Consider the following 13,234-nt stretch of genomic DNA (forward strand, 5'->3'; position numbering starts at 1 on the left):
CACTTTAGTCTAAGTTATCTCAGTGGGTCTCAAACGTTTTGATCACAATTTATGTAAACAAATATTTCCAAGGCACTCCTTTATAATTATTGGGATAAACAGGTTTGAAATCATTTCAACATACTATAGGACAGTATTCACATTTGAAAGTATTTAATTTTGGTATTTTCAGTGTATGCTACTCTATACTTCTACTCCACTACATACATCCTCTTAAGCCCCACGGACCCTTCGGCGGGTCCGAAACCACAATATCTGCAAGCAACAGTGTCTGAGGGCTTCTTAAGATTTAATAAACTATGAATGTTTCATATCCATGTAACGGGAAGAAACTCAGCTAACTGCTGAGCCTCTGAATTAGCCCTGGGCTAAAAAATCTTAATGCCGTTAGCACAGAACTCTAGCTATACCGATCGATATACTTATTGGATCTACACAAACAAGCTTAGCTAACATCCTGAGAGTTCACAGATTATAGAAATATAAGTATCATCACTGAGCGATCAGAACTCGTGACAGGGGAAGCAAATACAGACAACACACAATGTAGCTTTAGGTAGCAAAACACGGAGATATGCTCACTTTAGCTGTTATTCTGATCAAAAGTCGTGTTCAATTGCATTAAAACGAGAAAAAACGCAGCTGAAGGTTAATCCATAGGTTATCCAATGTGTCTGTCACTTTGAAAAAAGTATTGATAGTCCATAATTCAATTTGTATGCAAAAATCAGAGAATAAAAATTAGCTGCTAATGGTAGCCACCAGAGTGTGTCGCAGATCCGGTTTTGGCTACGCGTCTCTCTCACTCCTTATTTGGTAACCTGTGTGTATATGTGGAACTTTCCCTCGATTCCATTGGCTCTAATTGTTAAGAAGAGATGTCAATCATCAAAATCGACCCATAGGAGATAGGTCAAATCCACCCAAATGACCCCAGACAGAAACAATTTCACTTGTTTTGCATCAATCTTGATACAGGGTACTTATTATATGTTGTACTTTGGATTCCTAAAGCTTTTAGTCTACTAACCCATCATCCAAGGGTAGTTTTCATTATAGGTAAAAAATAATTTTTGGACGAACACAATCATTTACAGTTTTTTTACTATGTTCAATCTGAATTTACTTTTAAATAAATCTATATTGATTCTGACTCTTCTACATCCAACTCACAGGTTTATCATTACTTTGAGAAAAAAGATTATTAATTTTCCCCTTTTAGAGTTATGGTCATTTGTTCTGGAAATGTCATTTTCGAGCCCGATACCTGAAAAACAGGCTTGGGGCTTAACAGTTTAAAACTGGAGAGATACAAAAAATATGCATAAATTAATGTTAACTAGCCTATGTAAAATAAGATATGAATGAACAACAAAAATAAAATAGGCCTCCCTACATTTATTTGTTATTGGCTATTAAGGGTGTAACGGTATATCCGTATTCGTCCCGTACCGTCACGGTTCGGATATCACGGTTCGGCACATGCAGTCACACGACGAATACTCCTTTTTTTTTACGAGTGGGAAAAAGGTCTGTCATTCAGGGCAGTATCCATTACACTATTTATAATCCAGGGGGCGGTATTGCGCCTAAAAGCTGTTCGACAGCCGCCCTTAAACAACAAATGAAGAACAAGAAGAAAACACAACAAAACGAACAAAATACAAGAAGAAAAGTTAGTATGGCGATTTCAGATAACACACAGGAGCTAGAAGACCCACCTGCTTCTTTTAAATCAGCTGTGTGGGAACATTTCGGGTTCCCTGTGGACTACAATAACGATGAAGTGCGAGTGGTGGATCGGACGAGGACGGTGTGTCGGAGGACAGCGGTGCGGTATGCTAATGGTGACACACGCCAAACATGCTAAATCATATCAGAAGGCATCACCCAGATTTGCCAATCACCGGAGCCCGGCGAAAGACAACAGCAGTTCAACAGCTGATCCCCGCTGTTTTTAAGAAGCCAATAGACATGAGAGCCGAGAGACCAAAATAAATAACGGAAGCTATTGGCATATATATTTCAACGGCTATGCGCTCTTGAAACACTTTCTTATTATTTATGATGTAATATTTTCAAGACATTCTTTTTAGTTTTACAGCTTATTGAACCTTTTTGTTTGACATCAGCCATTATATAATCTGGGCATCTGAGTTTGTGTGGTACCGTTTGTGGGTTGTTTTTAACAGTGTAATACAATTAATTATTCAATATGTCAGAGTTCCTTATTTTTAAACTGAAACTTGCACTACTGTTAAAAAATAAATAACAACAAACCTGGAATTGTGCATTTGGGACTTTTTTTGAGCTTTTTCTTGTTGTACCGAACCCGTACCGAACAGTGACCTCCAAACCGAGGTACGTACCGAACCGTGAATTCTGTGAACCGTTACACCCCTATTGGCTATGGTTATTGGTTATGTTCACACTCTTTTGATTATTAAAATGTAAACCGATATTTTTCATATGGGTGTTTTAGAGTTGTACCCCATAGATCTAGTCTCAAGTAATTGTGTGCTCAAAGTGCACCGGATTGAAGCATTTTACTTTAAAATATTCCAAAAAATTCAGCTAAAATCTCGCCTAGGGCATCAAATTGGCTAGAACCGGCCCTGATTTCTATGTTGTAACAATGCAATAAATCTTATACCGTTGGAAAGCCTGTTTTCTTACCTTTCCAATGGTACCACATGTGTGAGGAACAAGTATTTGTGGGTTGAGCAGCAGAGCTGAGTATGCGCCCATGAACAATTTGACAAATTTCCTCTACCAATACCAACAGCAACTGCCAGGAGCCTGCCATGACTGCCCTTCACCGTCAGGCCCACTTGCACTTTGAAGTAAAGGATGACAGTAACGGCCCGTCCACGTTGAAGCTTCAACGCTTCTGCCCATTCACTTTGAATGGGGTGACGTCAGTACAAGCTCTAGCCAATGATTGCCAATCAAACTACGTGCTTGTGTGTCCGGGGCGGGAGATTCATGTGATTGGTTGTTGGTCAAGTTTCAGACAAGCTCACCAGCAAGCTTCAACGCACGCCGCCGTGTGGACACTGCGTAAGGAAGCGAGGCCTCCTTTTATGCGGTGAGATGCGCACGCATTCAGGTAGTCCCGCCCCGGGGCCGGCTACGTCTAGAAAGTCTCAGTGGATGAATGCTTGCATGATAGGATCAAGGTGAAGTACCCATAGAGTCCAGTAGAGGGCTCCACCTGTGTTTATATAACAAGGGTTACCATACGTAACCCCTCGTTCTATTTCGTATATGGCTTCGCCCTCTAAGGCTATCGCTATTGGGTTTACCCTTCTGCGCCCCCGCGCAGTACTGAAAACACTTGTAGTCCACGCCCACCCGCTAGGTGGGCCCCACCCTCGGGCCTCCTTCCGGTATAAATAGGGAGGTTGCCTGGCGATCTGCTCCCTCTTTTCTTCAGCAACCAGCAGTTTACTGAAGCACGAGAAAAGCAACATCATGAGCAATAAAGAGTGTGTCCGTATGTGCCCTTCGTGCAATACGGGCTACATTATGAGCTACGATTTGCATCCGATATGCGCAGCCTGTCTGGGGCCAGAGCACGCGGACGCGGCTCTCAGCCAGCAGGTCGCATGTCCTCACTGTGTGCGTCTTCCTTCATCCGACAGGAAGCGAAGGGCGGACGCTCTAGCTGCTGCGGGTGAGGAAGACGTCTGGGGTGGGCAGGAGCCCATCCAGAACACACCACCGTCGCTGTGCGCAGCCTTGGCGGTGTCCCAGGCGAGGATTACAGCCTGGATGACACAGATCCAGCGTCACCTCTGGTTACAGCAGGCAGCGGTCACAGAGCCAGCCAGGAAGGTTTTACTGGACGCTCCGATCAGCTCGGACGGGCTGTTCGGGCCCCAGTTCCTGGCCATGGTTGATTCCATGAAGGCGGCATCGGAGCAGGCGGAGGACATCCGCCAGCACGTCGGCTGGCTCCAGCCAGCGGTGAAGCAGCAGCGACACCAGCGGCAGCAGCAGCAGCTAACCCGGCCACAGCGGCAGACGGACAGACAGCCGAGGCGTCAGAATCGTCCGTCAGCGGCGGCCGGGGCACCGGCCCACACCTCCAGGGCACCGTCCCGCACCTACGGGCCCCCACCAGAGGGGGGTAAAAAGGGAGTGAGATACTCCCGTTCGGCGTCTGCTCCATGAGAGCCGCCGAGGAGACAGAGCGGCCTTGACGGTTTGGGAGGGAGTGTGAGGAAAATAAAAATAAGCTTATTTTCCAACATGTTGGCTGAGTCATCAGTTTCAAATGTGTTTCACATATCCCCCACTCTGGGTAAACCAGCTGCCTATGACATGACCTATTGGTTAATAGCCAGCAGGATTCGTTACAAAAGCCTGCGCATTTTAATCTATCGATTAATAAGCTGAGGAGCACAACTACACCAGCTGCCTTCAATCTGGTGATTAGTAGGCAGCATGGTTCGCTGCAGGGTTCTGGTGGTTATAACTTTCGGTTATTAAACCACAGACCTCGCGGCATTCCTCTACCCGAGATACGCCACCTACACACGGTGACAATAAGCCCATGAGCGCCGTGGTAACGCCTCATGTGGTTATCACTGCACACACCTCCACCCATCCTCTGAGCGTGTACGCGCATCATGATGAGAGGCGGAGTGAATGCAAAGTGTGGAGGCCTCCTCACAGCCTTTTCGCTAGGCCCACCTTGGGTTGCCTCACGGGGCCTCCGCCCCCCCCCCACCAGGAGAGGGGGGGTAAAAAGGGAGTGAGGTACTCCCGTTCGGCGTCTGCTCCATGAGAGCCGCCGAGGAAACAGAGCGGCCTTGACGGTTGGGGAGGCAGTGTGAGGAAAATAAAAGAAGATTATTTCCCAACATGTTGGCTGAGTCATCAGTTTCAAATGTGTTTCACATATCCCCCACTCTGGCCGGTGAGCCAGCAGCCATGACCTATCGGTTAATAGCCAGCCGGGTTCAGTACAAAAGCCTGCGCTATTTAATCTATCGATTAATAAGCTGCGGAGCACAGTAATTACACCAGCTGCCTTCAATCTGGTGATTAGTAGGCAGCAGGGTTCACTGCAGGGATCCGATGGTTATGACTCTTCGGTTATTAAACCACAGACCTCGCGGCATTCTTCTGTCCGAGATACGCCACCTATACACGGTCATAATAAGCCCAGGAGCGCAGTGTTAACGCCTCATGTGGATATTACTGCACACACCTCCACACATCCTCTGAGCGTGTACACGCCTCATGATGCAAGGCGGAGTGATACGCAGCGTGTGGAGGCCTCCGCACAGCCCTTTCGCTCTAGGCCCACCTTGGGTTGCCTCACGGGCAGCGGCGGCGAGGGCTCTGGCGTGGCTCGTCGTCATGACAACCACAACACATCTCGAGCATGCGCGCCCGCTGTCAGAGTGTTTCTCGGCGTGGCAGCGCATGTGTTTGATGGACGGATGGATGCACAGGCTGATCAGCAGAGGGTACACCCTGCAGTTCGCCTCCCCCCCCACAGTTCAACGGGATACAGGTGACATGCCTAACATCCCGTGAACAGTGTCTTGCGCTCCAAGCAGAGCTACGGGAACTCCTGTTGAAAGAGGCTATTTCCAGGGTTCCCCAGGAGGAAGAAAATCAGGGGTATTACTCCCGCTATTTTCTTATCCCGAAAAAGACAGGGGGAATGAGACCCATCCTCGACCTGTCAGTTTTCAACAAGGCAATAATGAAAAGGCCTTTTCACATGCTGACGGTCAAAAAGGTGCTAGAGTGTGTTCACCTCTATAGACCTAAAGGATGCATACTTCCATGTACCCATCATTCCGCAACACAGGAAATTCCTGCGGTTTTCATTCCAGGGAATAGCGTACCAGTACAACCGTCTGCCGTTCGGCTATTCCCTGGCTCCTCGTACTTTTTCAAAGTGTGTAGAGACGGCGTTGCAGCCGCTACACAGAGGAGGGATGAGAGTACTATTTTTACCTGGACGACCTGCTGCTGCATGGCTCGCTCCAGGGAGGAAGCGGCTTTACAGACGGTACAACTCATATCGTATCTGTCAAAGCTGGGTTTCATGATAAATTGGGAAAAGAGCTGTCCTATTCCAGCCCAGAATATTGTTTACCTGGGTGGAATTGAACTCAGCCCGCATGAGAGCACGACTCTCACGGCAGAGAGTGAAGTGGACACGCTGACAGCTCTCCTTCGACGTGTCACACCCCGCAGCGTGGTGACGAAAAAGCCCCCCACAGTTCAATGGGATACAGGAAACACTCCTGTCCTCCCAGAAGCTATGTCTATGTCTGGCTATTTGTCTCCAAATCCGAGCTGCTGGAACTCCTGTTGAAAGAGGATATTTCCAGGGTTCCTCAAAGGGAGGAAAATCAGGGGTTTTCACTCCCGTTATTTTTCTAATCCCGAAAAAGACTGGGGCAATGAGACATCCTCGATCTGTCAGTATTCCACATGCTGACGATCAAACAGGGGCTGGAATGTGTTCACCAGGACGACTGGTTCACTTCCACCTGAAGGATGCATACTTCCACGTACCCATCATCCCGAAACACAGGAAATTCCTGCGGTTTCTCATTTCAGGGAATATCAGACCAGACAATCGTCTGCCATTCGGATATTTCATGGCTCCTCCCATTTTTGTGTAGAGAAGGCTGGAGCCGCTACACAGAGGAGGGATGAGAGGGTGGTTTCCTTTGGACGACCTGCTTTGCTGGCTCGCTCCAGGGAGGAAGTCGCTTTACAGACGGACATCTCGTATCGCATCTGTCAAAGCCTGGGTTTCATAACAAGTTGGAAGAAGAGCTGTTCCTCTTCCCTCTCAGACAAACGTTATCTGGAGTGGAATTAAAAACTCAGCCAGCAGCAGAGCGCTCTCTGGCAGCGAGTGAGAAACTGACAGCTCTCCTCCGGCGTGTCACAAACCACACAGCCCTCTCCGTAACGCAGCTGCTGGCATTAGCGTCAGCTGGTCACGGGGGGGGGATTCCCCTGGGTCTCCCCCACAGGGGGAGTCTCCAGAGGTGCTTCATTCACTGCAGAAACCTGCTGTTTTAACCTATTGGTTTATAAACTGCAGAGCTCGAGGCATTCCTCTGTCCCAGATATGCCTCCTACACACGGTCATAATAAATCCACGAGCACCGTTATAACGCCTCGTGAGGACAGCATACACACCTCTCATCCTCTGGGCGTGTACGCGCCTCATGATGAGAGACAGAGTGGAATGCAGCGTGTGGAAACTCCCTCGCAGCTTTTTTGCTTCACGGGCAGCAGCGGCGAGGGCGTGGCACGTCACCATGACGACCATTACGGCACATCACAGAGAACCCTCTCCCCCCAGCAGTTCCATGGGATACAAGAAACACTCCCGTTATCCCAGGAACAGTGTTATTTCCGGCGAATTTAACCGAGGGGCTTGCAGAACGCAGCAGCCGTGCTATGCGAGGAGTATGGAGACTCAGACCGGTGTCACGCACACTGGCGCCTCAGTGGGATTTGGCTTTGGTGTTACGCGCACTAAAGAAAAACCCCATTTGAACCTGATCAGGTTCCCCTTAACTGTATTCAGCCAAAGTAGTACTGCTTTTGGCTCTATCAGAGAACAGGGTGATATGTCTGCTCTCCCGGTGGCTCCGTCATGTCTCCGGATCCATGGAGATGCAGTTCAGCTGTTTTACGCCCTAACCCGGCTTCATGCCTATAAGGTCATCACAACTCTTTTAGGTCAAGAGTGATCACCCTGGCTGGCTTCTTCCCCCCTCCTTACAGGTCGGAGGAAGAAGAAACATCTCATCTCCTCTGCCCGGTGCGCGCGCTGTCCTGCTATGTGGCGCGCACGGCGGCATTGCGCCGTTCTCAGCGCCTGTTTGTGCACTACAGAGAGAGCTCGATCGGGCAACCTCTGTCTACACAACGGCTGTCACACTGGCTGTGTGAGGCTGTGTCACAGGCATATGTCTCCTCTGGGGTGGAGCCCCCGGAGAATATCAAAGCGCACTCAACCAGAGGAATTTCCTCCTCCTCGGTGTTGCGCGGAGGAATGTCAGTGGAAGATATTTGCACGGATTCATCTTGGTCTTCCCCCTGTTCATTTATTCAATTTTATTTGAGGGATGTCTCCCTTTCCTCTCTGACACGCCCTGTACTGGGTGTCCTGTCAGAGTGAGTGACGTCAGGGATCCAGCTGTGCGCCTCTCTCCTGCCTCGCGGCACACAGAGAGCGGCCCTTTTTCCCCTCGTAGGAGAGGGATGTTCCCCTTCCTCTGACACACTTCGTAGGGAGTGCCTGGTCAGAGTGAGTGACGTCAGGGATCCAGCTGAGCGCTCTCCTACCTGGCTGACACGGAGAGAGCGGCTGTTCCCCCTCTATGATCGCAGGACAAGGTGGGACCTTCGTCTCTACTTTCTCACAGCGGTCGGTATGTATTGTTCCCAGCCTTCACCCCGTCAGGAAAACAGGTATGTTTGCTCCAGGGACGGGGATGTGCCATTACGCATGGCACAACAGGCAGGGGGGTGTTATTAAGCAGGTATGTCTGTGCTTCTAGTGCTGGACGGACCCAGTGGGGCGCAGACTACATCATGCTTCGCCCTTAACCCAATAGCGATAGCCTTAGAGAGCGAAGCCATATACGAAATAGAACTGAGGTTACCTACTGTAACCCAGCTTCTATGAGTATTGGCGCAGCCCTCTAAGCGCTGGGCCCCACTGGCTCTACGAATAGCTGAAGAAAAGTTATATTGTATGGGAGCAGATCGCCTGGCAACCTCCCTATTTATACCGGAAGGAGGCCCGAGGGTGGGGCCCACCTAGCGGGTGGGCGTGGACTACAAGCGTTTTCAGTACTGCGCGGGGGCGCAGAAGGGTAAACCCAATAGCGATAGCCTTAGAGGGCTGCGCCAATACTCATAGAAGCTGGGTTACAGTAGGTAACCTCAGTTCTATGCTTTATGAAAGTGGACAATAGAGAAAATACTCTAAAATACAAAAGTGAAGTGAAACTTATTGTTGTCACCATCCGGTCCACATATGAATCCCAATACGTATGATTGTATGAAAATATTTTAAAATAAAATACAATTGTATTTTCAAACATGTTTAAAAGGTTTAAGAAGCTCAGTAAACACTATGAAATGTTGACTATTTGATCGTTTGAGTAAAAAACTAACGTTCATATTTCCTATAACTTTCCTAAGCTAAACTGACAATTCGAACCCAACCATAACCTCGGTCGTCCCACAAACATGGAGCTGAAGAACGCTTCAGTGAATCGGTCCTCTGTTTCTTTGAGGTAAACTGACTGGAATAAAATGTCACACTACAAGGAATTCTTCTGTTCAGCTTTTAGGATAAAATCACTCATCTGCATGTTCAACAAAATAAACTAGAGATAGACTCAGAGCAGCTTCAAAATATCTACATCACACAGTGGGTAGAATATCTGTTAGCATCAGAATAAGAGCAAGGGAATTTAAATAACTCTTCTGCGCACTGAGGCAGTGTGTGATTCTTCAAGAATAACTACGACTTTCTTTGGCAAGACATATCAACATGGACCTCTTTATTGCAACATACAGTCATCTGCTGCCGCTTTAAGATCTTTCTGTAGACCCTCAACCTGAAAACTCAGTATGGTTTGGGGGGCTAACTTAAAGGTTGACTGCAGTTTTAAACAACACTTGAACTATGAATGACCCCGAGGGAGTGTAGATCCCCTGCACCTCTTCCTTGAGACTGAGGCCCCTTTCAGAGCCTGTTCTATATAAAGGGTCAGAGACAGAATGGGGGTTAGACGCTTTTATCCAAAGTGACTTACATACACTCAATACTGGGGGCACTAACAATAAGACAAGAGCCTACACACACACACACACACACACACACACACACACACACACACACACACACACACACACACACACACACACACACACACACACACACACACACACACACACACACACACACACACACACACACACACACACACACACCACAACACACACACACACACACACACACACACACACACACACACACACACACACACACACACACACACACACACACACACACACACACACACACACACACACACACACACACACACACACACACACCACACACACACACACACACACCACACACACACACCACACACACACACACACACACACACACACACACACACACACACACACACACACACACACACACACCCGTTTGCTTCAGAGTAAAATTGGTAGATTTGCTGTTTTGTTGCAGCTGTGTTTCAATACACATACAAACTACCTTTTCAGAGTTCTTCAAGAGATATGCAAGACCAAGGTCATTCCGCTTTGTTCCGAGGTGGAAAACCTCATGTATTGAGGAATCAAGTGATCTTTTTGATATGTCATCCTATTCACCCAGCACCCTGATTTTATTTGTATCTTCACGAGGAACAAAAGACAAAGGGTTGGATCCCCTTAATTACACTGCTCAAAAACATTTAAGGAACACTTTGAAAACACATCCGATCTCAATAGGAAAATAAATCATGGTGGATATCTATACTGATGTGGCCTGGGAAATGTGTAAGAAATGAAAGTATGCCACATCGTTTGATGGAAATGAAAGTGATCAACCTAGAGAGGGCTGAATTCAAAGACACACCGCAAATCTAAGTGGACAAATTATGCTGCAGGCTGGTCTATTTTCCTGAAATTGTAGCAACTCAAAATGGTACTCAGTACTGTGTATTGCCCCCACGTGCTTGTATGCGTGCCTGACAACATGCTCCTAATGAGCCGACGGATGGTGTCCTGAGGGATCTCCTCCCAGATCTGGACCAGGGCATCACTGAGCTCCTGGACAGTCTGAGCTGCAACCTGGCGGCGGCAGATGGACCGAAACATAATGTCCCAGAGGTTTCTATGGGATTTAGGTCAGGCGAGCGTGGGGGCCAGTCAATGGTGTCAATTCCTTCATCTTCCAGAAACTTCCTGCATACTCTCGCAACATGAGGCCGGGCACTGTCGTGCACCAGGAGGAACCCTGGACTCACAGGACGCCAGTGGCCGACCTGACAATTCTGGTGTTCTATGGCAAATACCAATCGAGCTCCATAGTGCCGGGCAGTGAGTACAGGGACCACTAGAGGACGTCGGGCCCCATGAAGTGTGTTTGATGGTTTGGTTAGAGACATTCTCACCAGTGGCCTGCTTGAGGTCATTTTGTAGGGCTCTGGCAGTGCTCATCCTGTTCCTCCTTGCACAAAGGAGCAGATACTGGTCCTGCTGATGGTTTAAGGACCTTCTACGTCACTGTCCAGCTCTCCTAGAGTACCTGCCTGTCTCCTGGAATCTCCTCCATGCTCTTGACACTGTGCTGGGAGACGCAGCAAACCTTCTGGCAATGGCACGTATTGATGTTCCATCCTGGAGGAGTTGACTGCCTGTGCAACCTCTGGAGGGTCCAGGTATCGCCTCATGCTAGCAGCAGTGACACTGACCCTAGCCAAATGCAAAAATAGTGAAACAGTCAGAAAAGATGAGGGGAAAAGGTCAGTGGCCTCCACCTGGAAAAGCATTCCTGTTTTAGGGGTCATTGTTGCCCCTCACCAAAGCAGCTGAAATGGATTAACAACCTCTCTGCTACTTAACTGACCAGATCAAAATCCCAGAAGTTTAATTGACTTAATGCTATACTCTGAAAAGTGTTCCTTTATTTGTTTTGAGCAGTGTATAAAAAAGGGCTAGTTGAAATGGTAAATGGTTTGTTAGATACCTACAACTCCAAATTGTGGACTGACATCAACACAATGAAGGTAAATGGAATTTAGTTTTCTAAGCACTGAAAGAACAACATCTAATAAATTAAAATACTTTGTATTAACAGTGTGCATAAGGTCTTATGATTAGATGTCTTTGGCAGTGAATAATGATTGTGGCTGGTTTACTTGAAATTAACCAGAGGTAAGACTTCCAGCCAGAAAATCTTAATTGTCTTAATACCGACTAAACAGTGGAGACACCGCTTCAAAAATGGCCTAAGGACAGCTCCTGACATACATTCATGCACATTTCAATAGAATTATAATGATAACAAGGCATATTTTGCAATGAAACTCTTGGGAAAGCTGACAAAAACGTTTCAATTATAGAAATAACAACTGTCGTCGCCTCAAACTGTAACTTAACCAAACACTGTCACAACATCTATATGCAATATATGTACATTTCCCTGCTGTGGGGCGAATTAAGGATTCATGACTTTTGAATGTAAGAAATGTTAGTAAATAAATAAGGGCCGTTGTCTGGTCGAACTTGCTTTGTCCATATATAAAAGTGCAGTTTTATAAACAACTAATGTTCTTGTGACATCCCTGAAAGCAACATGGGTAAGTGCAGTGCCAGGGTGTCACCTCTCTCATGAGGATCTGGGCCCTCTGGACAAACACTGAGGGGCTGGACACGTCAAACCTCTGCTGCAGACCCTCCAGACTAAGCGGCTCCACCTTCTCATAGCAGCTCTGCATCTTCACCGGGTGGAAGGCTAGCATGGAGATCTTCTCCATGTGCTTAAGGAGAGGAAGGGGGGGCAGAGTATTATTTTACATTTGAATTCATTAATACATCTGTTTCACAAACCATAATGGACATACATCGTTTGTATTTCAGAGTTTGATGCTTTAATAAACCCGTTTCTCTCTCTCCTCACCTGTGCCACGGCCTCCTTGGTGCCGTTGTTCAGAGAGTTCTTGCTCATGTCCACCAGCTCTCTGAAGAACACATCGCGGACCTCAGAGAAACCTCGGCTGGTGGGCTCCATCAGGGCGTCCAGGATGGAGCTGATGTATGGCTGGATGCTCACCTTCAGCAGCTTCTCAGCCTTTGGGAGGACCACCTCTGTGGGGGGATGAGGAATGTGAGAGGAAGAGAGATCTGGTCCGTGTTTCTCTATTTATTTTTGAAGGACTCTGAACCCCACACAGTCAGTCGGACATTTGAAAGTCCAAAGATTATTTCCGTTTGTCATTCACTGGCTGGGATAAATGGGATCGTTGTGTTGACTTTTGAGCAAAAACATGCCACTCAAACCAACGGCAGATTAAATGGCTTAAAGCAGGCTAGTGGAGCACGCTCAGGTACTGTGGAGCACGCTCAGGTACTGTGGAGCACGCTCAGGTACTGTGGAGCACGCTCAGGTACTGTGGAGCACGCTCATGTACTGCGGAGCGCA

General features: G+C 47.6%; 1 protein-coding gene across 1 annotated transcript in view; it reads right to left on the reverse strand.

The window, feature by feature from the left end:
- Positions 1–13,234, reverse strand: part of niban2b (niban apoptosis regulator 2b) — a 56,821-nt gene that overhangs the window by 4,322 nt on the left and 39,265 nt on the right. Inside the window, exons 9-10 of the mRNA XM_034208354.1 lie at positions 12,713–12,900; positions 12,417–12,572 (exon numbers count right to left, since the gene is read on the reverse strand). Coding sequence (XP_034064245.1) covers positions 12,417–12,572; positions 12,713–12,900 — 344 coding nt within the window. The remainder of the gene's footprint in view (positions 1–12,416; positions 12,573–12,712; positions 12,901–13,234) is intronic.

Source organism: Gymnodraco acuticeps, unplaced genomic scaffold, assembly GCF_902827175.1.
Source record: "Gymnodraco acuticeps unplaced genomic scaffold, fGymAcu1.1, whole genome shotgun sequence".
NCBI lineage: Eukaryota > Metazoa > Chordata > Actinopteri > Perciformes > Bathydraconidae > Gymnodraco > Gymnodraco acuticeps.